The sequence below is a fragment of the Rhinolophus sinicus genome, linkage group LG05 (assembly GCF_036562045.2).
Source record: "Rhinolophus sinicus isolate RSC01 linkage group LG05, ASM3656204v1, whole genome shotgun sequence".
NCBI lineage: Eukaryota > Metazoa > Chordata > Mammalia > Chiroptera > Rhinolophidae > Rhinolophus > Rhinolophus sinicus.
The window spans coordinates 72845088-72872692 of record NC_133755.1 but is presented as its reverse complement, the minus strand read 5'-3'; the positions used below and the strand labels follow the sequence as shown (position 1 = coordinate 72872692).

At 39.5% G+C, this 27605-nt stretch overlaps 1 protein-coding gene across 5 annotated transcripts in view; it reads right to left on the bottom strand.

The window, feature by feature from the left end:
* ST6GAL2 (ST6 beta-galactoside alpha-2,6-sialyltransferase 2) overlaps positions 1–27605 on the bottom strand; it is a 102642-nt gene that overhangs the window by 18913 nt on the left and 56124 nt on the right. For 4 of the 5 annotated variants that reach the window (XM_019751699.2, XM_019751698.2, XM_074332482.1 and 1 more), the window contains one exon: positions 12228–17207. In XM_019751699.2, the coding sequence (XP_019607258.2) occupies positions 16951–17207 (257 nt within the window). In that variant the 3' untranslated portion in view covers positions 12228–16950. Of the gene's footprint in view, positions 1–12227; positions 17208–27605 lie in introns of those variants that run through there. The other variant, XM_074332481.1, reaches the window with a different exon arrangement.

The following is a 27605-nucleotide window of genomic DNA, read 5'->3' as shown; positions in this document are numbered from 1 at the left end:
AAATAAGTTAATAGATGTGATGTGGTTACCTCAGGACATCAGAATGAAGTGCTTCATAAAATAGCTCTTCCTGTTAAACATCTTGGTCTCCACAGGGGCTGTCCCTCCCCTGGGCACTGCTTCTTCAGCACTTCATTCTCTTAGCAACTCCCCCAAATGTGATGGTCCATAAAAACAGACACTGGGTCAGATGGTTAAGTCTCCTGGGGTCCACAGCTCCATTTACTCACTTATTAAGAAAATAAGACTTCACTTAACTAGGGGAACAGAATATATTATTTCATTGTTTTTCCTGATTTGCTGATGGTCAAGAAATATTATCATTTAGTATATCCATATGGCAATTGGGATTACCAGTTTGTATTTCCATTCTCTAAACCTTAGCTAGAGCAATAGGAGTTTATTGTTATCGCCAAAGAAAAGACCCATAAGTATTCCAATGAATCTTTATTTTATCTGGCTATTTTACTTTGATTCAAATATCTGTGTGTGTGTGTGTGTGTGTGTGTGTGTGTGTGTGTACACATATTTACATACAGACCTTCTGAATTGAAACTTGAAGCAATTGCTTAGATCCCCTCGCCCACATTTTCCTGTCTCTTGTCTGCAATCTTTCTGTTCAGTGTTTCTCAAACTATGATTCACAGATTCATCAGCCTACTCAGATTTAATGATATTCAGGGGGTTGTGAGTTCGTTTTATGGGTATTTTAAGTTGTATGCCTTCATTTCACTGATAGTCAAGAAGTAGGTGTGATCAATTGAAGGTGGCTGCAAATCCTTTGCTATTCCTCCCATTGAGAAGTGAGGCCTCATTCTCCTCCCCTTGAATCTAGGCTGCCTTTACTGACCTGCTCGACCAATAGAATATGGCAGAAGTGAGATTCTGAGACTTCTGAGAACACAGCATCAGAAACCTTCCAACCCTGTCCTCTTGGTATACTCTCTCTGAAAAGTTGCCTTTTATGAAGGCTGACAACCCTGGGACTGCCATGCTAGGGAGCACACATGTAGACTCTCCAGTTGACAACCCAGCTGACCCCAGCGTTCCAATCATCCTTGCAAAGTGCCAGCCATGTGAATGAAGCCATCTTGGAGCCAGACTGGCCCATCCATGAGCTGAGTACAGAGAGCAGAAAGATCACTCATCTAAGTGCTGCATGAATATATGAACAACAAAATTATGAGATTTCATAAAATGGCCATTATTTAACATTTGGAGAGTTTTAGGCAGCCACAGATTACTAGCCGAACAGTGTACATTTATTAACGCAAACCATCTGAATCTGGATCTACAACCATCTACTGTAAGGAACCAGATAGTAAATATTTTAGGCTTTGAGAGACTTCTAGTGTCTGATATAATTAGCCAACTCTATTGTTGTACCCTTGAAAGCAGCCATAGATAACATATAAATGAATGAGCCTGGCCATGTACCAATAAAACTTTACTTACAAAAACAGACAGCAAGCTGAATTTAGCTGCAGACTATGGTTTGCTGACCAAGTACTGTCATATATATTAATATTCAAGTTGGCACTGTATGGTACAACTTTAAATGTGGGTTATCGAGACAAGAACACAAATTTAATGCCAAATTATGTCAAAACATACTATATAAATAAATTTTATCTAGAAGAAAATGTCAGGAGAATGGTTCACGATAGGATAGACTCAAGAATTTAAAAGGATTGCTTCTATGTCTCGGCTATTGTAAATAATGCTGCAGTGAACATAGGGGTGCATGTATCTTTTTGAGTTAGTGTTTTGGCTTTCCTTGGATGAATACACAAGAAATGGAATTTCTGAGTCATAAGGTAGTTCTATTTTTAACTTTTTGAAGACACTCCATACTGTTTTCCATAGTGGCTGCACCAATTTGCAATCCCTCCAACAGTGCAGGAGGGTTCCTTTTTCTCCACATCCTCACCAACACTTGTTGTTTGTTGATTTATTGATGATGCCATTGTGACAGGTGTTGCTATTGGTAGATAAATGGATAAAGAAGATGTGGTTCATTAAAACAATGGAATATTACTCAACCATAAAAACGAATTAAATTCTGCCATCTGCAACAACATGGATGGATCTAGAGAGTATTAGGCTAAGTGAAATAAGTCAGACAGAGAAAGACATATACTGTATAATTTCACTTATATGTGGGATCTGAAAAACAAAGTAGGGGTGGCTGGATGGCTCAGTTGGTTAGAGAGAGCTGTGAGCAGAGGGGTTGCCGGTTCGATCCCCACATGTGCCAGTGAGCTGCATACTCCACAACTAGATTGAAGGACAACGACTTGGAGCTGATGGGCCCTGGAGAAACATACTGTTCCCTAATATCCCCCAATAAAATAAAATAAAATAAATATAAATTAAGTAAAATTCAATACAATTTTTAAAAAATTTAAAAGAAGATCAAAGTAAATTAACAAAGAAAATAAAAAGAAACTCATAGATACAGAGAATAAATAGATGGTTGCTAGGTGGGAGGGGGTTGGGGGATAGGTGAAAAAGGTGAAGGGATTACAAAGGACAAATCGGCAGCTACAAAAACAATCAAGGGGGATGTAAAGTATAGTATAAGGAACATAGTCAATAATATTACAATAACTATGTTTAGTGCCAGGTGGGTACTAGACTTACTGTGGTGATCACTTCGTAAGTTATATAAATGTCTAACCACTATACTGTACACCTGAAACTACTATAAATTGTTAGTCAACATTTTTTGAAAAATAAAAAAATGTATATTTAAAAAACAATAAAAAATTTTAAAAGGAATTTGCCCCATGGTAGTCTGTACCCTATTCATGCGATTCAGCTTCAACAAAACATTATTGTCTGTCTCATTAAGATTTTTAATAGAAATTTAATTCATTTAATAGCTTATTTCTATTGAATTAAAAAATGTTTTTGTTGCTTAGTTGTATAAAAACTATAAGCACATAGAGAGCTTTTACCTAGTTTTATATTGGAACACATTACAATATCATTATGCAAAGGATAATCTGAGTTGGCAGTGAGAGTCCAGGAGAATTGTGTTCTTTAAAAGTGCTCTGTGCCTTTCCCCATGCAAAAAAATAACAAGAACTCCCGCTTTTAGGACCTCATGTCCAAGGTGTTAGTCAGCACAGCAATCAATCACTGATCTCTGGCTGGCACACGCTTGCTGAGTTTTCCATGCCAGTATATAGTATCTCTACCTAAGGTATTCCCAGAGCCCTCCTTTTGATTCAGAACTTCCTATTTGGTGGTCATTTTGCCTGGCTCCTATAGAGACAATGAGTCTTTATAGTTTCTTTTCTGTCTGGTCTGCTTAGCACTTTGGGTGCAAATGGTGTTTCTCAAACAACAGTCCCTAAAATGCTTGATACTCAGCGAACTGGCCGTCCAATTTAAATAGTTGTTGAGGCAGAGACATTGCAATGCTTCTCTTTTCCTGCTGACACATAGCTAGGCTACAATTCCCAAAAGGGCCTCTGTGATTAGGCCATGGTTTGTGATTTATTTCAGGTCGGGGGACTGTCGGCAGAAGTAAAACGCCCCATGTGGTCCTACAGGTTCTCTCCTCTCATCCCGTGGGCACATGCAGAGATGTGTGGAGGGCTCTGAAACCCTCAGGGGATGGAAGGGCCTCAAGTCAGAGGAACTGGTGTCCCTTTTCCCCATGTGAAAGAATGTTGGCTAAACATCCTATTGAGCTGTCATGTAAACAAAATCCAAGTCTGATATTTGGGAGTTGTTTCAGCAACAAACTGCGTTAGTAATACAGCAGTCATTCCCTAATTTGCAGGGGGAACAACTGTGTTTATTGATAGACTCCTCAACGTAAAATGTGTCATCTGTGTTTTTCTCTTAAACCTTTGGCATCAACTAGTGCTTGTCTGCTAATGATGCTAGCAAATGACAAAACCAATAAGCAAGTAGCACAGGAAGATAAATCGCAAAACTAAGAAGTAAAATTTTATTCTTAGCTCAGCAATTTGTTTTACCGCTCTTCAGGTATGCCCAGGGTTATAATTTTATATTGAACACATATGAGAGACAAATTTTCCTCAGAAAGAAAATTTCTCCTAGTGCATGAGAGGAATTTAGCATATCATCATTTTGAAGTTTTACAAAAACCTTCAGGCACTGAGGAATCATTAAGTTAAAGCACGGTGTGGATAGAGAACCATGAACTGTTTCGGATCTGAATCTCACCCAGAATTGTCCATCTTACAAATTTGGTATGTGGTAATAGTATCATGAAAAAGTGATTTAAGCTTCTCCTCCCATGACCCCTAATACACATGGCGCTTTCCTCAGTTCAGGGAGTTAAGACATGTTGCCATCCTTCCTTACAGAAGGAATGGAACTATAAAATACAGAGGGATAAAGAGTTAGATTTGGGGCAATTTTCGTTACCCACAGTTTGGTTTTAAGGCAAAAGATTTGGAAGTCTATGCCATCATAGTTTTTATCTATGCCCAGATTGGCTAAAGAGTCTCCAAACTGTGGGTGAAACAAAAGCTGGAGAGGAACCAAGAGAGTTAGACACTGATGGGCCCAGAACGAGGAGCCGCTCCCTGTCCTCCCCAGCCCAGACTACACCCACCGTCAGGGCGGTGAAAGAACTCCAAGGTGGGTTTGAAGATCCCTAAACAGGGAGCAGGACCGGCTTGTCCTTGGGAGCTGCAGGAGGCAGCAAGATTGTGCTGTTGTGCCCTGCCCCACAACCAGGGTCGCTTCGAATAGCAAATGTGACTCTCAGACACTCTTGGGCATCTCAGTGCTCCAGCAGACACAGCTGGGAATCAGGAGTCCCAAAGGAGTAAAGACATAGTTCATGTGGCAGAGCAGCATCCTTCGGAGGCCTTGAGACTGCAGGGAGCAGGGAGGCAGCAGGCTGCGTGGAGCAGCCCGTAGCTGGACACTAGATACCGAAGAGTCCATTTCTGCACAGCCAGATGACGGCTAAGACCAGACCGTTCCTCCTGCTGCCTCACACGCCCTGAGCGGCTGCTCCCACATATCACTGAAGATTTTATTATAATAAAACTTTGGTTTTATTTGTATCAATACATTTGAGTATAATATTTTATACGTAAAATTGGGTATATTTATTTATACTTTGCTGAGATATAATTCGTATACTACACAATTCACCCTTTAAAGTGTACAATTCAGTGGTGTTCAATATATTCGCAGGCTTGTGCAACCACTGCCAGAACATTTCTATCACCCCAAAAAGAAATCCCACACTTATTTGCAGCCATTCCCTGTTTGCCCTCTCCCCAGCCTCTGGGAACCACTAATCTATTTTCTGTCTCTATTTGCCCTATTCTGGATATTTCATGTAAATGAAAACATACAATATTTATCCTTTTGTGACTCACTTCTTTTACTTAACATATTGTTTTTAAGGTTCATCTGTATTGCAGCACATATCACTACTTTATTCTTTTATATGGCAAAATAAATAACTCTATTGTATGGATACGCTTTTTTTTTATCCATTCATCAGTGTGGACGTTAGGATTATTTCTACTTTTTGGCTACTGTGAATAAAGCTGCTATGGATATTCACGCACACGTTTTCATGTGGATATATTTATAATTATTTTGGGTATCACATTAGTTTTCTGTGGCTGCTATAACACATGACTATAGACAATGACTTAAAAAATATTTATTAGTAGTAGTTTAGAAGTCTGAAATGGGTCTCCCTGGACCAAAGTCAAGGTGTCAGCACAGCTCCGTTCCTTGCTGGAGGCTCTCCTGTCCTGTCCTTGCTTTTTCCAGCTTCTAGAGGCCACCCAGTCTTTGGCTCACAGCTCTCTGCTTTCATCATCCAAGATCGACACTTTGGACAGAGGTCTTTGCACATGGCCATCTCACTGGTTTTCCTTTTTCGTATCCCCCTCTAGTTCTTTTAATACGTTCATGACAGCATTGGCCCAGCCCCATCATGTAGGACCAGCTCCCTATTTTAAGGTCAGCTGGTTAGTGACCTTAATTTCATCTGTTTGCCATGTAACCTACATAGACATAGGTTCCAGAGATTAAGATCTTTAGGCGGGACCTAGTCTGCCTACTACAGGTAGATACATAAGATGGAATTGCTGAGTCTCTTGGTCACTGTATCTTTAATTTTTTGAGGAATTGTCAAACTGTTTCTCTAAGCAGATAGGAAATTTTGCCTACCCACCAGCAAAGTATGAGGGTTCCAATTTCTCTACATTTTCACCAATACTGGTTATTTCTGTTTTTTGATTACTGCCATTGTAGGATGTGTGAAATGGTATCACATTGTGGTTTTGATTTACATTTCCCTAATGATTAATGACATTGAGCATTTTTTCTTAGGCTTAATGTCCATTTGTATATCTTCTTTCTAGAAATATCTATTCAAACCCTTTTTGTGACTTGTCTTTTCACTTTGAAGCACAACACTTTTTAATTTGATGAAGTCCAGTTTATATATTTTTAGAAATTTATTAATTATTTCTTCTGCCAATTGAAAATCTGCTTTTGAGCACCTTTAGCAAATTTTTTATTTCAGGTCATATACTTTTCAACTCCAAAATGTCTGCTTGGTTCTTTATATAATATCTATGTTTATTGATATTCTCTATTTTGTGAACAATTGTTCTCACACTTTATTTAGACATGGTTATCTTTAGTTCTTTGAATATATACTAGCTGACTTAAACAATTGCTCTACTAAGTTCAAAATCTGCCATTTTAATCGATTTCTTATAGTTGCTGTTTTATGTCTCCTAATTTTTTGTTGAAAACTGGACATTTAAAATAATATGCCAATTCTGGAAGTCAAAGTCTCCCCCCTTGTGGGGACAGAGTACCAGAGAGCAGCTTCTAGGATCTCAGCCTCACGTGGAAAAGTGCTGGCTCGGGTAGTAGATGGCCATCAGCTATGACTAGGTGGCCATCAGCTGTAACCAGTTAGCCATTAGCCACTAATATAACTGCTGTGGCTATGATAGGGGGTTGGTTGGTTGGCAGAGAAGCGGACGGCAGGTTGTGGATCATGCGACTCCTGCTTCCTGTATCTCCTGCTTCCAGTGTCTTCTGCTTCCAGTGTCTCCAACCCAGCTGCCAGCGAGAATATAGTGGTATGACTTCCCTATCCATGGCTCCATTGGTGTTCCTTTTTGGCCTCACCATATCCTGGGGTCTTATGCGGGGAGCGGAACCAGCGGGACCTGCATGACACCCCTTTTCCATGGTTATTTATTTTTGCTCTTTGTGTGTTTAGTGACTTTCCTGGACTAATTATTATGTAAATTCTGTGTTTCTTGTTGTATGCAGCCATTGACGTCTTTGCTCAGTGTTCATCTAACAATTGGATGGTGATTTCCTTAAATGCCTGAACTAGTAAGTCACTTAGCCTTTATGAGGGGTCTTTGCATGTGTTGAAGCATGTCTTCAACACTTGAACCTCAGGTGGGCCAGAGGTGAGAGATTAGGACCTTCTCAGGTCTTTTCTGGGCACGCACACATCCCGCACGTGTGTATGGCCTTCCAGATTCATAGGAATATCGCAGAGCTTTTCAAAGCCTGCTATAGACATCTTATTCTCAGTTTTTCCTTATAAGGTTTTTGGTCAGGCTGTCGTTTGCTCCAGTCTGTATTGCTGTCTCAAAGGGCTCCAATGTTAAAATAGTTGTTGTTGGTTGTTTTCAACAAATATCCTAGGGATATGGCTGTTAGCCCAAAATGTGTCTGTCTGAGTGAGGTAACACAACCACAATCTCTGAGAATGGAGCTTTTCAGTGCCCTGCAAGAAAGGTGAAATAGTGACAGTTCTCTGAGGTTTTCATGAAGCACAACAGCTGTTTGGACCCTGCAGTGGCTGCTAGCATTCTGGTTTTCAAGCCACCATATTTGTGAAGTTATTGTTCAAGCCTCTCATGGAGCTGGGGAAAAAGATATGAGAATAGGCATGTTAAACTGCCACAGAGCTCACTGTTCTTTCTGAGATTTAGCCATTATTCTTGACTAAACACTCCTTGGATTGTTGCAAGCCCTTAACTAATTTCCTAATGCTTGAACATTTTGATTTGAACTATTTCTGCCAATGTTGTTGTTGCTTTTATGGAGGGAATGGCTTTCTGGAAGGCCTCACTCTGCCATATCAGAAGTGCTTTTCTGCAGTTCAGAATTTAAAAATGACTCTGGGGAAACAATGGGTTAAACCCAAGCTAGATTAGAAATGCTGTTTTTCATTAATGCTAAGATCTATTTTTTCCCCCTCACATTTTAATCTCTCTGAAATTGAAATGCATGTTGCAATCACTATTTGCCAGTCAGCAGCCTTGAGGAATTTGTCATTGTCTATCTGTGGACATCAAAATTGCAGAATGTGTCAGTAGCTTACGGGAAAATCCTGGAGACAATAGTAAAGCCCTCTTTAAAAAATGGTGTATTCTCATTGCTTTTGATAGTAGATAGTGCAATTTGAGGTGGGAAAAAAACCAAAACATAGAAATTAATGACTCATTAAAAAAGTGATTCAGAAGAGAAAGCCTCTGAATCTGAATGTTTTAAGAATACCTTCAATGATTTCACTTATATTTGGCTTTTATATATACCAGGGGTGCCTACATTTCAAGAGCTGTTATCTACATATTACTATTTGAAGTTCAATTGAATTACGGTAGCAATATGCAGTATGAAGTTCGCTCAAAAGATGGTGTTAATCAAATGAATGGTAGTGTCATTCATTGTATTACAATTTTAATACAGTTTTTTCCTTTCTTAAAATGTGTATACATTTTTTTGGTGTGTGTGTGTGTGTGTGTGTGTGTGTATGACACGTCAAAAATTTGTGTCTAAATAAGTCTAAAAGCTTTTTCAACAAATATGAAAGTTTGAAGTTACTATTGCATACTGGAAATATAATGTGAGCATAGACATCATTTTGAATCTTCTAGTAAGCATGTTAAAAAATGTAAAAAGGAACAGGTGAAGTTAATTTTAATAATACATTTTAATTTAAACCAATCTGTCTAACACATCATTTCAACTTGTCATCAATCTAAGAAAATTATGGAGCTATATTACATTCATCTTTCATAGTAGGTTTTAGAAATCCAGGGTGCATTTTACACTTCACGTCTCAATTCTGAGGAGCCACATTTTAAGTGTTCAATATCCACATGTGGCTTGTGGCTACTGTCTTGGATAGTGCACACCTAAGCCAGACATAAGACTCACGATACGGTGTAATTACAGCATTGTTCTTTGTAATGGTATAGAAAAAGAATGGTGCATCTTACACTTAATGGTATCTTCAAATAGATGAACTATATGATCATTTTTACCTTGTGTTGGGAAGGGAATTCAAGACAGAAATTAAGTTCAGCTATGGAAAATCTTAAGTCGCATTTCTCACACATACCTGCTATGTAGTTTAGATGAGAGTGCACCAGAACTCCACTGCTGGCCCCCTCTTCCTAAATAAGCTCTGAGTCAGCCTCTCTGACCCCCTACAAGGAGGAAGCAGCAGCCCCATTGCTACTGGCTCTTCATTTCCTGGGGCCCAAGGGGAGGCCAAGGCCTCTGCCTGTCTTCCTCTAGGTCTTCCAGTGCCCTCTGTGTTCCCTCAAACAGCTTTCACAGATGAGAATAAGCAGTTCAGAGAACCTGCCTGAATCTCTTTGTGTCAGCATTGATTTTAGATAACCCAGGGGTATGCTGCTATTCTAACTCCACCCTGTATCAGGAAGTTAGCGACGACAGGAGAGGATGTATTTTCCAAAGTCATTGATTTTTCTTTGACTGACTGTTGTGACCTGTTTCTCAGCTGGTGTCTCATTTTTCCGTTCAGTGCTGTTTGTTTCTCCAGCATACGATTTAGTGAGGACAGCAACTGGGAATGTCCAACCTTCATGTCTGCTTTCTCTGTGTTGCATCAGAGGCACTGCTTTCATTGGGTTGTGACAAATAGACTGGCTTCTAAAAACAAAAACTTGTACTTGACTGACACATGTAGTTCAGATACATTTTAAAGTTCTGGGAACTTAGAGAACTTGAAAAACCTGGGTTCTCTTTTAATCTCCATAAATTTCAAAGCACAATTTTTCAAAGTATTAAAAGTGTACAATTTATCTTCCAAAAGTGAGCCCTCGGACTATGTTAGGGTGTGGGGTTTGTGAGTATTAGAGCAGTATCTCAGGGAGGGGCTGCTTCACAAAGCCTAACTTATTGGTTCCAAGCATGGGCTTTGAAGTCAGGCCACGACTGCACGCCAGGCTCTATCATTTCCTGGCTGTATGATTGCAGGCTGATGAGTAACCTCTCTGACCCCGTCTTTCCTGGGCCTAATATAAATCTACCTTAGAAGATGGTTTTGTGAGGACTCCATGAACACCATCTACCATCAGGCTTGCCCAAATAGTTCTTGGTAAATTGTATTTATAATCAGGGGTCCGCACACCTTTTCTGTAACGGGCCAGATAATATTTCAGGCTCGGCGGGCTATAAGGTCTGTGTCACAACCTCTCAACTCTGCTTTTGTATGTAGCAATCACGGACAACATGTTAACAAATGAGTGTGCCAATAAACCTTTACTTACAAAAACAGTCTGTAGGTCATGGTTTGCCCACCTGTGCTCCAGGCAATGAGGGCCCAGCAGAGATTCAGTGCAGAAGGGCCTTCCCCTGCCAGATTCTGTGCATCAGTGTTCCTTGAATGCGGCACTTCAGTGTATAGAGCTGGGTAAACCAGATGAGCCTTTAGTCTAGAGATACTTTTGCTTCTGAATTAATGACTTTCATATGCAAATGGCTGTGAAGATGCCTGGTACTTACTTTCCTTTTTATTCCAAGTTTACTGGGGTGACAATGCTTAGCAAAATTACATAGATTTGAAGTGTCCAATTCTATAACATATCTAGATATCGCATTGTGTGGTACCGTGTTGCCCTAAAAATAAGACCTAGCTGGACAATCAGCTCTAATGTGTCTTTTGGAGCAAAAATTAATATAAGACATGGTATTATATTATATTATATATTATATTTTATATCATAAGACCCGGTCTTATAGTAAAATAAGACCTGGTATTATATTATATTATATTATATTATATTATATTATATTATATTATATTATATTATATTATATTATAAGACCTGGTCTTACATTATAGTAAAATAAGACCAGGTCTTATATTAATTTTTGCTCCAAAAGATTCATTAGAACTGATGGTCTGGTTAGGTCTTATTTTGGGGGAACACGGTACTTACTTTTCACTCCACCTCACTTTAGCCTTCCCTTCCCCTACTGTGTTCTCCACCCCCACCTCCTTCCCTTTGTCCCACTTCATCTCTTTGAGTGCTACTTAAAATAATTCCGTTTGATTTCAAAGGCTGCCCAGTCTGTGTGTGCCCTTCCGAGTCCGGGCGGGGGGCATCCCAGGTTGCTCTCTGAGTGTGGAGTAACTGCCTTGGAGAGCTCCACCTCCGTTCCCTCCTAATCAGGCCCCACGGAGCCCGGCCTGCGTTTTAATGATCCAGAAGCAAGTAGTCATCTTGCAGAGAAAGAAATTCGACTACAACGCAAAGGTGGGGCAGTCCTCTCTGATTCAGCACAACTGTCAGAGGTGATTTATGTCGCCCCAATTCCCCAGCTACTCACATCAGTCCTCACATCAAACACCCTAACGTTCCACGTTCCCTTTCAAGGATTCCTTCACATTCTAACCAGAAAGTACAAATGGCCAGGAATTACTTTGTAGAAGCCTAATTAACTGATTTGCACTTCTTGTGGCAAGTATGAAAATAGCAAGGCTAGTTTGACATTGCAGTGGGTTAAGGTGATTTCACTGTCTCTAGGTTTTCCTCTAATAACTTATTTATATTTTCTGACTTAAAGCCATGTCGAGCTGAGGAAGTTTCCCAAGGCAATAAATTAATGACAATGCTGGGCTAAGTCAATGTCAGGATGTTAACCTAAATGTGCCTTTTCTGCTTGATTTTGCCACTGCCATTCTCCTGCATGTGGCGATTAACCCCTGGACGAAGAGAAGCGACCCCCACCTCTGGTTTCAGGCCCAGGCGCGTCCACACTCAGAGCTGGAAGGCATGCTGCTGTTACGGCTTTTACAGACTTCTAATTATAATAGATTTCAACTGTGTGCCTTTTTTTTTCTAGGGATCGCTCATTATTTTGCCATTCACTCATTTGTTTGTACAACTTCTACAAATTAAAACAGAGAAATGTCTAGACAAATGAAAACATGTTTTATTTACAAGAAAAAGTCTGTACACTGTGTATACATAAAAATATACAAAACCAAAATAGAAAATATCAAAATGTTAAAATGTGTACAAACACTTTTAAAATGTGACTCCTGGAAAACCTCAGGCCTTAATTAGTTTGAAGAGTACACATTTCATTTTAAAAATTATCATACAAAAAAATTCCCAAAGCTGTTAAAAAAGTTGACTGGTTTCCACCAGGACAATTTCGTTAAGTATGTTTATCTAGGGTAAAATAGAATGTGTGGTATCAGAAATGTTACGTGTTAATGCTACCAAGGCAGTTAATCTCCTTGAAACCTACCAAATAAGAAGACTATTTTCCATAGAATCAATAAATGTTTCTTCCCCTAACCTTGTAAAAGCCATGAGCTGTAAACTTCTCAGCGAAGTTCGGAGTGAAAGGCTTCTGACTAGGATATCGTCTTCAGGCAGTGATTCTACCATAGAAGCGCCTTTGAAATATTTCTGCCATGCTTTTTAATGTAGGCAAGATGTGTAAAGTATGAGTGTGTGGGAAGACATTTTTTTAAACAGAAGAACATATGACATCACCTTTCTTCTCTTAAAAAAATGATGTTTGCATAATTAAAATTTATTATAAAGGTTTCAGAAATAAAGTGTGAAGAATAAAGACAATACAAAACCAACCACGTGTGCAGATATGTATATATGCAAATTATATAACTATATCTACATGCACACTTTTTATAACAAGAGTAAGAGCTATATCAATGTCTTTAATTCTTTACATTCCACTAGCCCAAGCTTGTAGAGGACTATGCCGGGTTAATTTTTCTTATTAAAAGGCTTCATTAATTAAATAAAACAAGAATCAGCACTTACATTTTATCCTGGAATTGACAGAGAAATACCTTTCATTTACCAATTGTGTAAATGATGCCCCGGTGACAGAAACATGCAGAATATTTTTCACAATGGAAATATCCAGAGTATAAAAAACAAAGTTGAACTCAGGCATAGTTTACCTAAGCAATTCACTTCTAAATATAGCTGCCTTTATCAGTTGTGTAACCACTGGGTAGAGTTCTGAACTATTAGAGAAAAAGTGAGTGGTCGAAACAGACAGTATAATAAAATATACGCAGAGACTATGTGGCCTATATATTCACTCATATGTTTCTTGATAATTCCCCTACCTCCTTTCTGTTTCTTCCCATAGCTAAGCAGAAATGGGACCAGGTCACTTTGGCCACCAGCCTCAAACATGCACCATGAGTTGCTCTCTAAGAAAGGCTGGAGAAAGAATTTTAATCATGTCATTTGTGCATACAAAATTCTTCCATCACATACCATTACTCATGTGAGACTGATCCCACCGAATGCAGCAAAACAGGACCTAATTAATCCAGTGTATGGAAGTGTTCCCGCCTCGAAGGGTCAGCCAACAGCATAAGGTATTAATCTGTTCCACCAGAATGAAGTGGTCACAAACATGTAACAGAGAGACCCCGCGGTAGCTTTAAACAGTTACTTTTACTTCCCAGTTTTGAAAATGCTAATGATTACGTCAGCATTGCTTTGTCCAGATGCTGTGGCTACAATGACAGGTGATTACCAGCAAGTCCCAGATTGACTGGCTGAGACCCAGGCCACGAGACACCTGGGAGGTTCTGGTGCTGAAGCTGGGTTCCTTGGGTTCTGTGTCCAGGTGGACAAGGAAAGACCCAGTAACTGAAAGATGTGCAAAAGCCCCTCACTTGGCACATTTTAATGAACACCTCTGAGGTTGCATGAGGCTGACATACAACTTGTAAATGACCACCTCCTGGCCATGCACAAAGTTCTTGATAAAAGCAGCTCTGTAAGGATTTAGTGAGGAAAATCGGGTACACAGGGACAGCACTGTATTTCGTGGGGACAGTGAGAATGCTGCAACTGCTAAGTCTTACCCTTGTACCTGGTGGAGAGACTAGTGAAAGGAGTTAGGAAGAATTTACATGAAGGTGAGTTGTCATTCTTGGTCAATATTTGTTTTTTTGTGATAACAAAAATAAAAAAAGATCAAGTGAAACTATCTTGAAATATAAAGCAATGTGACCTTTGTTAGCCCTGAGAGTGAAAACAGGGACATTTAATGGCTTCAGTTTGCACCAGAAGGATTTTCTTAGCGACCTTTCACAGAAGAGGATGGAGGGTTTTGGAAGGGACACAGCCTGGAGGAAATGCAGTGGGACACCACTTACTGTTCACTCTGCCACAAAAGGCCTGCGTGTTTATTGCAGTCCAGTAAACTAGCATATAAGGACTTAATCAATGTCTGGCTAAGTATTGCCACTTAGGGCCAATTCAACTAATACTAGAAGCAGCCATAATGTTAACTCTACCTGCCTAATATTTTGAGAGACTAATCAATTTAAACTTTTAAATAGAAGAATGCCCAGCCCACACTGTATTAATATGTATACCACATTTTTGGGATGTTTAACAGACCCTGATTCCCAAGGCCTTAATAAATTCAAAAATTTTAATTAAGTCTCCTTTATGCTCTTCAATCTTTCTTAAAACCTCAGTGAGACTGAAAGTACTTTTTAAAAGTGCATGTGTTACAGCAAATGCTATTTTAAAACCTTTGAAGTATATTCTGGAGCTTCTGAACTTGAATATTTATATTGACCCCAATAAATTTTCCTCTAACCAATTTCTCAATTATCCCTCAATTACCCCATCAAACGGGGTCGTCCTGGTAATAAGGATGCCAGTAAGGAAATCCACTAGGACAAGTATCAAAGAAACTTCAATGCCCTGGGCACTTGAAAGCAGAGCATGGAAGGTCCAGGGAGAAACAAAGGCTGCAGGAGGACCTCCCGCCCCGCATTAGAGCTACTTTGCCGGCATCCAGAGTCATTGCTCACTAAACATGGGGACAAGACCAAACTCTTTCAGGAAATCAGGGAGAAAAGTGGCTTAACCATGTCTGCTGAGATATAGGCTAACGTGTGGACAAAATTATCCACCCTTCCTATAGATCTAGAAACAAAGCTCTCAGAATGGGCTTTTAGTGGACATTGCTGTGATTGAAACTTTTCAATGACTCCTACTCCACTATTATAATAAATCATAGGAGATGTCTGTTATCCAACAGGATTTCTGCTGGGTGGACTAACCAAACAGCTGTTAGTTTCTATAAATCATTCTTGCTCAAGAAAGCAGTCCTGAGAGGGCTCAGGAGAAAAACAACCCTGGAACAACAACAAAAAAACTTTCCATAAACTCCTGACATTCACATACTTGTAAGGGAGAACATATTTAATTAAGCTGCTGTGGTCATTGCCAAGAAATCTTAATCATACCACTGAGATACGTTTTGGTTATATATTGAAATAACAGCATGTTTAACTAAGGTCTTCCAAAATGTTTCCGTTTCACTATGTTCATATCAAAATTTTTTTTCAAAGTATCAGTGACAAAAATCGACATTAAAAAAGCCAGAAACTGAATATAGCTAATGCACTGGGATGCCAATTTTCCCACTAGCTGCCTTTCCCTCTGAAACATATACATATTTTCCTTGTTGTTAAAGAGCCATGCTTTCAGACAATTTTATTTAATTATATGGCTTTGTTATGTTGCTGACATAAAACCTATCTGTGAAAACAAGGATGGAATTCGTAAATGTCCATCTGTAGGAAGAACGAGTGAGTGTTAAATCACTTTTGGGTCGCAATAGCTGATATTTACTTACAAGAAACCCATAAAACCCATATAAAAGAGATAGGTGTGCGTCCCCAGAAGCACCGGGTTACTGCTCCAAAACCCTGCCTTTTGGATTGGAAGGCGCCTTGTCCCATGGAGTGTCGTAATCGTCAGTGCCTGAAACTGTGAAAGGCTGTAGGGAGAACTGCAGGCGAGAAGGTACAAGGCAGAAAAGCAGGGCCACCCTGCGGGCCCGCGATTCTGTATTCCTTGCCAGTGATACTCCTTTTGGTCTGGGTAATACTCTTAGTCAAGTAAGGAAATGCTGCAGAAAACAAAGTGTCTCTGTGGTGCTATTCCGGGGTTGGCTTTTTCTTGAACTGCTCAACATGGGTGCTCTGTGGTTTTAGAAATGTGTCTTGATCCACAAAGAACAAAGCATTCAGGGGGCAAGGAAAAACAGGGATGGAGAATCAATGGTTTGGAAACATGAGCACCATGTAATATACTAGGGATTTTGCTGTTAAAATAAACTCATCTGAGGGATAATTCAGACGTTCGTCATAAATTCTAGGATCTTTAATGATGAATGCATGTACAAGTGACACACTGGATGCTACGGATACTGCACCTCAATGTCGGTGTTTCAAGGTATAAGCCATTTCATAGTATCAGGTGTATCACTGAAACCAACACTGTTAAATGGTGCCCAGGGCAGGAGAAGCTTACCAATTTTGGCAGTATTGTACCCTTATGTTACACATTTGCTTTTATCCCCCCGCTATTCCTTTTTTGTTTGTTTGTTTGCATCTTTCTTGATTCCCCACGCCGGCCATTTCAATTCCATTATTATATTCAAAGCAGTAATAAATACTCAATGGCTTAGAAAGAGAAGGATTCTCGTGGCCACCACTAAATTACAGTTTAAAGACTCAAGAGGACATTGCCTAAAACACATCTTCAAGTATTCTTTTGTGACTCAGAGTACAAAGTACCTTATTGCACATGGATTCCCAGGAGTCCCTTTTCAAGAGCGGGGCGCAGGGCAGCGCACGGCCCGGAGCCCGGGCAGGACCACCTTCCCCTTGCGGTGCAGGTCCCCCTGGGCGCCCGTGTTCAGGCGCTGCACCAGCAGCTTCTCGTAGAGCAGCGGGTGATACGCCCCCAGCGTGCACGCGGCGTCGTAGTACAGCTCGTGGTAGTGGCACAGCTCCGTCTGCCGGACCGACGGGATGTATTCATACACGTGCACCTCACGGCACAAGGACATCATGAGGAGGATTCCTGACACGGAAAGAAAATGAGAACCTGATGAATAACTCCCAGTGGGAGGAGGACGCTTGGAGCGGCGGGGCCGCGTGGGTATGATGGTGGCAAGAGACTTGCTCCACAACTCGTTGCCTTTTCAGTTGCAGTGTTACAAATTCCGGTGGGTGGCGTGTAGGGCGCACAGGGTGCGGGGACAAACTGAGATAATGCGCACGCGTTCGGTGGATCACTGTGGCTCCAGAATGAGAGCGGAAAAGGCAGTTACTGAACCTAAGTAGACCACAGTCTAGTGAGGGACAGATTTGCATTCCCCCAAGTTAGAAAATCATATATCACATTCTGCACACAGGTCCCATCTCATTTGCAATAGTAGGACTTCTGTGCTCGAAAGAAACACGTTATAAAAAATGATTATAAATTAATTGCTTGATTATAAATTGAACATAAAATAGTTGTTTGAATGGAAATGGGGCTGTGGACACAGATTCATATTAACAAAATGATTTTTCTCACAGGAACTGTCAGCATTAAAGTTGCTTTAATTTCTTTTCTTTCCATGTTTCACATAGACAGCTATAAAACCTAATCATCATTGAACAAGTCTAGTTCTTGACCTAGGTTAAAGGGCTTTCTTTTCCTAGTACCACCAATGCCTTGTTAACATCCTCTAAACTTAAAAAAAAAGAAAAAAAAAAAAGTGCATGTCTGTTTAACTAAAGGGATATCTGCTGTTATGAAAAACCAGTCACAGTTAGGTCCTGTTATAGGCAATATTTGTCTGCAGAGGACAATCATATTTCTAACTAATCAATGAAATCCCCACAACCAGAGAAAGTCCTGCATAAGGGACACCAGGAGAGAAGAAAGAGGGGACCTGATTGTTCCTAGGAGATCCAGAAAGCTTGACTGGGACTTGGAGTGGGGGGTATGGGGGGCTGTGGACTGAACTTAAAAGAATGGCCTGGCAGACAAGAGGTGAAGGGAAATAGCAGAAGGGGTGCTGCTCCAGAGAGGACAATGGTATCCTGTTTAGAAGACTTTAAACATGTGACTTGGGAGCAACGAGTCAGTATTGTGGCTGAGAGTAAAACATATCCCTCACAAAGAGATTATTCTGTTCAGATTCTAGGAAGTGAAGTTATTCTTAAGAGCTATGCCAAAACTTGCAGCGAAGGGTCAGTTCTCTCCTTTTCCTCCGCTCTTCTTTCATAACCCACTGCCTGGTCATGGCCCCTTCCTCAAGCTGACCAAAAGTGATGATGGAACCCAGACAGAACCAGCGAGGACCAGTGCTTTTCCTAAAGTCATGGAGAGGAGTGGGCACGAGCATCTGAATGTGCGCCACAGGCGATAATGAAGCCCCTCCCTCTGAGAAGCAGCCCCTGCTCTGTGAACACTTTTTTCTACCCCTCTCGAAATCATCTACAAAGAACTGACACGGTGAATGAGAAAGCCATGTGCCCAGGGAGAATTTAATTCTCCTTTTATTTCCAGTTTCTTTAAACCTGCAACAAACAGGATCCCCTCTAATGTATATGTTCTCTCGATGAGTGCCGCAGGACTCATGTCTGTGGAGGGAGGATGGCTTCAGGGTTTTCTAGCCAGGAATCCGGAAGTCCTTGTACACTGCCCAGCGTGGATGCTCTCTCCCCCTTGGGTCTGGCATGTGGCTGTACAGGCCGGCTCTCCACAAGATCAAGGATGCCAGACACAGGTCACATCGCAGACATCACCCACTCGCATATTTATTACAACAATTTGTCTGCAGATGGCAGTGAAGAGGCTTCGAGAGTTTCTTTGGCACAAAGGCATCTTACAAACTGGCGGTGGAATTGTATAGAAACCACAGGTCTCTGTACCCAGGCATAACTGTGAGCCAATAGCACAACCTCATCCATGGGGACTCTAGTCAATTGTGTAGGAATTGTTATCTTTGCAACTGGTTCTTAAAGTGGATAGCTTTCAAAAGTTAATGTTATACTTAAGAAATATGTTAGTCATTTTGTCGTTTGTTCTCCTAAAGCAGTTCTCAAACTTCAGCTTGAAAAATGACCTTGGCAGGTTAAATTGCAGATTCCTGGAAACTGTCCCCATTCCCAGAGATCTGGGTCCCATTGGTTTATGCTGGAGTCCAGGAAACTGAATTTTTAACAAGCATTCCTAAACTACCTGTGGTGAAAGGCCTTTGAAAAAAATGCCAATCCATCACAGACCAATACTTTTGTGAAACACAACAATGAATTATTAGAGAAACGATCACGTATTTGGATGCCATTCATTGTCAAATTTCTGTAAGTTTCTCAATACTTTCCATTTCTACAATGACCTAGTCGGAGACCAATAACAAGTGTTCCTGGCCCCATGCTGGCCCACTGACCATGCTTGGAGGACCATGCTGCTCTAACACACATATTTGAAAAACTCTGTTGTAATTGATCCCCAAGCTGTCCCAAGGTAGCTAGACACTGTACATTTAGGCAGCTAGTCTGGAGCTGAGGTGCTCCCACCCCCAGGATGGAGAACCATGAATGGTGTCTATAGATGTCCTTGCATCATCTTGGTCTCAACAGGCTACTAGATGCTTGAATCTGAATTTGTTGTTGTTGAACGTTTTCCAGAGAAAATTTTCACTCTTGCTGCTAGTTAATTATTACATTTTAAATCATGTATTTGCTAAAAATATAGATTTTTGTCATAAGACTAGGCAAAAAGTTATGGTTTCACTATAAGCAAATAGGTACATTTTAGTGTTTCCATAAATATTTTATACTTTAAAATAACTTCCAGAGCTTCAGAAAACAGGAACTTGTCAGTCAGACAGTCCAACCTAAAGGCCAACAGAGTTAAGAAAGGTGGGTCCATACATTGAGTTATCTGTATGGTGCCTCCTGATTTTCGTCTATCTGACACAGATTGGGAACAATCGTTTTCCCATCTCATTTTGTACACTTATATGAATTTGTGGCTTCCTTTAACTCTGAGCCTTGGCTGAGCACCCAAAAATTTAAATAATAGCAGAATTCACTCTAAGTGTGTAAAAGGCAGCCAGCTGTAGTACTGATATTGGAACTGGTATGGCAGCATCTTCAAAGGGAAGGGGAAAATTAATTTATAACTCATGGGGTACATGTGAAATGTGGATAAGATTTATGGCACCAAAGGTAGACAATATTTTTTATTATTTTAAACTTTGTTTTAGACAGCATGATCAATTCATTTGGCATATGCATAGTCTGCTTTTTAATTTATTAAGGCCATCATTACACATACATCTGAGTGTAGATTCAGACTCTGTCATATAACAAATACTGAAAACCATTACTAAATATGATTAAATCTACACGTCAGTTTTCGTAAGAGTTGTTAATAGTATTTAGCAATACACAAAATCCTGAAGATGAAATTTCTCCATATTTTGCAAAAAAAAGGAAGTAGGCAGACATCGGTACTTGGAGGTGCATAGTAGCTGTGGCACCGTTCAGAGCACATGTGTTAGGGCACAGGAGGTATGGGGAGTAAATACTGTAGGGAGGCAGTGTTAGGGCAGGACTGGGAAAGACCTGAGCCTTCAACTACTGTTGGAGGCCTCTTCAATTAAGTTGAACATTTACTAAACAGGGCACAGTGCTCATCATTGGAGGTTTCCAAAGTGTCTTTAAGGAAAAAAATAAATAAATTAAAGAACTAACCTTAAAATTTAAAAACAGGGGCCAAGCCCATAACCTAAAATATTTAGGATGACTTGAAGAAAGTGTCTTAAATACTGTCCTGAGTAAAGCGTTTGTGCACTACCACCAGCATCTCTTCTGAAGTGCTGCGATGCTGAGCCCTGTCATGCACAAGTGACATAAACCCCGACAACGCATGGTTCTCAGATGGTCTCTGAATTACCATCAATGAGGTTCCATGGCAGGAGTCCCCGACCACCCTCCGGGCTCGATGATCTGCTGAGCATACAGTCTTACTCGGCTATGATTTATTACGGCAAAGCGATACAAGGCAAAACCAGCAGAAGGAAAAGGCACGTGGGGTGAAGTCCAGGGGACCCAGGGGCAAGCTTCTAGAGTCCTCTCCCAGGAGAGTCACACAGGATTTGCTTAATTCCCCCCACCCCCAGCTACACACACATGTGAAATGGTGCCAATCAGTGAAGCTTTCTACTGGGAGCTGGTCACATAGGCAATCTACCTGGCACCTACCCAAATCCCAGACTGAAGGAAAGCAGGTGTCCCGCAAAAGCCACATGCTTGCATACACTAGGCACAGCGAACTACTCTGATCAGTTATGGGGGTGGGACCCCGCCCCAAATCCAAGTTCCCAGATACCAAGGTCCTTGTAAGCAGGACCTTAGTGTCAGGGGCAGGCCTACTGTGTTAGGTCTGTTCTGCACAGATACCATATATGTATAAATTCCAAGTATCAGGTTACTTTGTAATCATTTCCCCATGCCAGATTGACATGGGGAATTCACATCTGGTTATGCTGAAAATGTTTTTTTTTTTTTTCATTTCCTCTCTTATGACTTTTCAGGATTACCTAAAAAGCAAGAAGAATACAAATCACCCAATCCTATGCTAGTCAGTAAAGAATTTCTTTAAAATGACTTGAGGAACTTTTATGTTAAGTCATTTTGTTTATGGGCTACCAAAAAGAAACTGCTTTCATCACTAATAAAATTTTACTGCTTTCATCGTGGAACTGCGCTTTTTGATAGGCAGACCAATGTTTAGACACTTTTTAATGTATTTTTGCAAGCCAATCAAATGGGCATGTGGCCAGCTTTGTAAAATCTTTAAACATAATTCAATTAATGTTAAGTTTCTTTGGCCAGACTTATGTATGACTCAAGAGGCACTCATGTGCCAGACTGCATGTTTTAAAATATCATATAATGCAATATAATTATCAAACCAACTAAAAAGCATTTCAACTAGTCTTAATAAAATGTCACACCATATGACTCAGCGTAAGAAGCAGTATGCACACTTATTTATTTGCTCCAAAATCTGGAGCAAATAAAGCAAACTTCAACCCACGTTCAGATTATCAAGAATTCCGAATGAACGAGGTTCCCCCTATAAAACTCTAACGTGCATATGTAGGTGCATTTGATGTGTTTTCAGAGTCTAGTACAGTTTAATCACTTATAGCCTTTATCCTAATTGTGATTATATTAAAATTACCTTGCTTTTCACATGGCAATATTTAAAGTAATATCCAAAATCATTAAGAATAATAGCATTTTCTCCTTGATGAACATATCCTCTCAACATGTGGTAAAATAAGCTATGTATAAACAGAACACAATGCAAGTGACAGGAAAGATACTGGCTTACATCAATTCCAATTCACACTTGAACATAATTTTTATGTCGGATAAATTAGGAATTTCTGAGAATGACCAATAGAACACTGTAAAACCTATTTCTGAATGACTGGGAAAGGGGAAAGGCTAAATGTATTGAATATTCTGGTTTAATGAAAATATAGCAGCTGTTTTGTGGTTTCCCCATAAATTAATCATAAAATGGAAAATTATGAGAACTATAGTTAAGATTATTTAAGGAGTGAAAGTGACTTTTTAAGTGAGACTTCTAGAAAATATTTGTAATTAAAAGGTGGTTTGGAAATTTTAACTTCATGTAGTAAAATAAAACTTTAAGAAGCACCTACCATATTAAATAAAATTGTATAATGCAAGAATAATACTTGACGGCCAATCTTTAGCTCATTTATATGATACTATTTGATGGCAAGACACATTCAATGTTCATTATTTACAGGGGAATATGAAAAGTTGTTCGTAATCAACCCAATTGTGACACATTTTACACAATCATAAATGTGGATATTAAGTGGCTTATTATTTTGTGTTAATGTGTTATTGTTTTGTGTTAATCACGAGTTTGGATGATATATTGGAAAATTGGAAACTGAAAAGCAGTATAAAACAGAAAAGAAAGTTATGAGTTGTTTTTAAGGTTCATATATTAAATAGTGTGCATATATTAAATAGTGTGAAATTATAATGTTTGTATCTATGAATTCTGGAAATGTTACTTACAATATACCACGTTTCCCCGAAAATAAGACCTAGCTGGACCATCAGCTCTAATGCGTCTTTTGGAGCAAAAATTAATATAAGACCTGGTCTTATTTTACTATAAGACCGGGTATAATATAATATAATATAATATAATATAACATAATCTAATATAATAGCGGGTTTTATATTAATTTTTGCTCCAGAAGATGCATTAGAGCATGGTCTGGCTAGGTCTTATTTTCAGGGAAACAGGGCAATTAGTAGTGGTTGCCTTTTAAAAAGGTGGGAGGAGGTGTTAGTGCTTTCTGCAATAAAATATTGTCACCTGTGGATTTTAAGTGAGCCCATCTCTGTGCGGCTGGTTGGGATCTATGCCAAATCCCATCTGTCTGACGGTACACAAACTATGAGCCAAGGGTGGGGAAGCTGGTGCCTCCTGGCTTGGCTGAAAGTCCTACTGCATGTAGGTGGCAAACCAATCCAGCCATGCTTTGTGACCTCAGGTGAGCTAAAAACATCTGTCTGTATGAAAGCAAAATGGAATCCGTGGAGTTCCAAGTAAATTATTCTTTATCCTCAGTCAGGCTCCATACAGTACAGACAAAATGACTTCATGGTACCAAATAACAAGGTGAATCTCTAATACCCAACTAGGGATGAAAGTGAGAAACACTACTCATGTGAGCAACTAGCTCCCCAGTGGGCTAAGGGTAAAGGACCCAATAAGGTGAAAAAGTTGTTCCAAAGAAACAAGTCCTTATAACTCATCTAAATTACTGTGATCTGTGTTACTTCCTTATAATTTGGAAAACACATATGCAGTCCAAGAGGTGTAAGGCCCCCCTTTATATGTTTCTCTGGAGAAGAGGATGGTGCATAGTATTACATTTCCAATGTATGTACTAGTGCGCCTTTTTCTGTGAAGAGCAGGACAAATATGGACTCTGATCAGAAATTCAAAGAAAAAGCAGTATGTTACCACTAACCAACAATTATCAAAATTTCATGCCCTTTGCTCAGCACTAATACGCCTGTGAATTTCTCTTAAGGAAATAGTTTAAATGAAAGAAGTCTATGCATTCACATATAGGATAAACTATAACATATATTAGTACACAGATCTAGTAATGGCTCATCAGTATAACTGTTTGATAATACCAAATAATTTGAAACAACCTAAATACTCAACAACTAAAGAAAGGCAAAATTATTATATACCTATTTGATGTAATGACATGGCCTCTGTAATATCAAAGAAAACCAAAATCTATTTTCATCTTAATTATATATCTTAATGAAAGAATGATCTTTACATATTTGGGAATCAAGTCTTATTTGACCTAGCCTGAAGTTTTAGCTGTTGTGCTAGGCACATGACGATTCAAAGAGAAAGAAAGATACTATTACTTCTTTCATTTTCTAGTTGAAAAAACTGAAGTTTGGAGACATTAAGTAACTTGCTTAAGGTCACATATTTAGTTGGCCGTTGGGGCCAAGATTGGTCTCTGAGGAGCCCATGGTCTTAACCCCACATAAAGTGACAGAGAAGGAGGGGGCACCCTTCTACATGTGAGATCAGGTGAACCAAAGGTGAGTGTCTATAAGGTGACATAAATCATAACTTCCCGTTCTTTTGCTTGTCCTTTCATTAAGTAAACATTTACTGTGTGCCTGTTCTGTGGTGCCATGAATTGAGGCTAATTTATTACAATGATGTTTAGAATAAGTAAGTCTAGATGAGGTCAAAATTTGGAAGGGTACAGACTAAAATAAAATCAGGATGGCAGTACTGATGGTGGAGGGTTATTTGGTATTTAAAAAAAAATGTTTAAATATTTGGTTATAAGATATGTCCTCCTTTTTGTAAGTTCTACAAAGGAGAATCTTCAAAAAAAGTTGCAAAGAAAAATCTTATAAAGCAAGACAGAGTCACTCTCTTCCGTAAGGTTTAGTGAAAGCTTTGGGCCCGTATCTACGTGATGATAAACAATATCACTAAATCTCCATTGCCTTACATAATAAAATGAGATTTCTTGAAAAGTTAGTCAAGTTTTCACTAATTTCTACATAATGACCTTGGTACCAAAAGTCAAAATGTATTTGCACAATTATATTAAAATGTTTTGAAAAATAATTATCAGTAATCAATGTGTAACTTTGAGTTAGGTTTCTTGTTTAATTATGGTAAATATTCATCTCTTTAATAACAATTCTTCAAAATATTTTGTTTGGCAAAGTTGTTTGGTAATAATATGAGTTTGATGTTAAAAAAGTAGAAAATATGGTTTTAAAATATTCATTTAGAAATTCAAGATAACTAATTTCAGTATATATCACAGGTATTAAAACTTTAATAAGTACTTTTAAGTAACTTATTAATATTAAATAGGTTTGTAATGAAAGTATAGTTTAATTCATTTAATATTAAAATGTATTTATAGTGTGTCAATATAATTGTTCACCTATATTCTCTAGGTTTCATTATAAAGAAAGCATAATAAATTATTAGCTTTGATAAATTCTCTATGTAAGTGAATTGCAAACTTCTGAAATGTTTTTCCAACAATAAAATAAGTTTCAGGGAAAAGGTTCTTACAGTTTGTTTTCCTCAATACTAGGTCAAAATGTTCCTCAAATCCTACAGCTTACTGCTCTTTCTCTGGAAGTAGAAAAAGCAGACCTTGTATTTACTTACAAGAAGAATTTACTTAGTTGCAAAGTAAGTGTTTGTGCCCAAATCTGATTTTACTAGGACATCTTGCCCAAAGCAAACTTCTCCATAGGAACTGATAATACAAAGATCACAGGGAACCCAGGAAAAGCACAGCCCTGTGACTCCAGGTTTGTGATCAAGGACAGTGCCGACACAAAAGTACCTCCAGGCCCACTCTAACCAAGGAACACTCAGAAGGGTGCATTAAACAGAAGCTGCTCCTCGATTCTTCCCTTCAATATTTATGGCTTCCCTTTCCAGCAGAAGCTCCCCTCCCCCATCACAACTCCTAGCCAACAAAGCAAGCCTACAAGACTTGTGTGCCATCAACGAGGCTGCTTGTGCTGGGCTAGGGGTTGCTAATGAAGGTACAAAAAGGATGCTGTACTGTTTCCATGGAAGATACTGTTCGCTGAACCATGTGCCTCAATATTACTGAGAGGTTGGTTTCTTGAAATCAATGAGAGTTGGGACCTTGTTTGCTGGTTCCCAAACTTATACTGTACTAATCAGTACATCCAAGAATCTTGTCTCCAAGATGATAGAATCAAACAAACAAATGAAAATCTACTTTTAAGAAGGACATTTACAGTTGGCTGTTACATATGTCATTTTACACTAAGTTTTCAGGACATAAAATGAGTCCATGATGGGAACAAATTTTATACCTATGTCTTCAAAGAAATAAAAACGATAATATATTTGTAGAATTTTGTGTTCTCTTGAGCCAAATGCCTATCACCTTGATGTTATGCTCATCAATGTAGAACCTGTGGACCAGACTTCTCAAGTTTCCTCCAACTTTAAGATTCTAAAAAGCTAGAAGAGTGGTTCTCCAAGTGCAGCCCCAGGACCAGCCGTTGCACTTGAGCATCTGTTAGAAATGCAAATTCTTTTCACTTCCACCCACTCAAAATCTCTAGGGTGGGCCTCCAGCGCAACAGCCACTGATCCCTGCCTGGTATTCACATTGTTATAAGCTCCATCTCACAACAATGGGGCTGACTCTATAGCGAACAGAAAGTCACCAATGTGATCACTTATGTCACTATAAAAAGTGCTGTGGCCTCTTCTGTCTGTTTTCTGTCTCGGATCCCTTGCTCTAGGGAAGCCAGCTGCCATGTTAGGAGGATGCTCAAGTAGCCCTATGGATGGTTCCACGTGCTGGGAAACTGAGGCCTCTGGCCAACAGCCACCTTACAAGTGAGCCATCTTGAATGCAGACTGGCCAGCCCAAGTCCAAACATCTTGGCTGCGACCTCATGAGACACTGAGCCGAGTCATGCAGCCCATCTGCTCCCAGATGACTGACCCACAGAAACTGTGCGAGATAAAACATGCTTATTGTTCTTTTCAGTATCTAAGTTTTAGGGTAATTTGCTTTGGAGCATTGCTCTTTTTCATCCTTTTGTGACTAGCAAAACTCAATCACCTCTGGGTAATCCTGATGCATGCTAAAATCTTTGAGAACCACTGAGCTAGAACATTCATTCATTCTCCAAATAATTGTTGTTTGTACCTACTGTATGCCAGTCAAAGAGCAGAAACCCAGTGATGGGCAAAACAGACGCTTCCGGACCTTGATATGTCCTGTTTTTTTCCTTCATTGCACTTACCACAGTTTATATCATTTACCTACGTGCATGTGCCTAT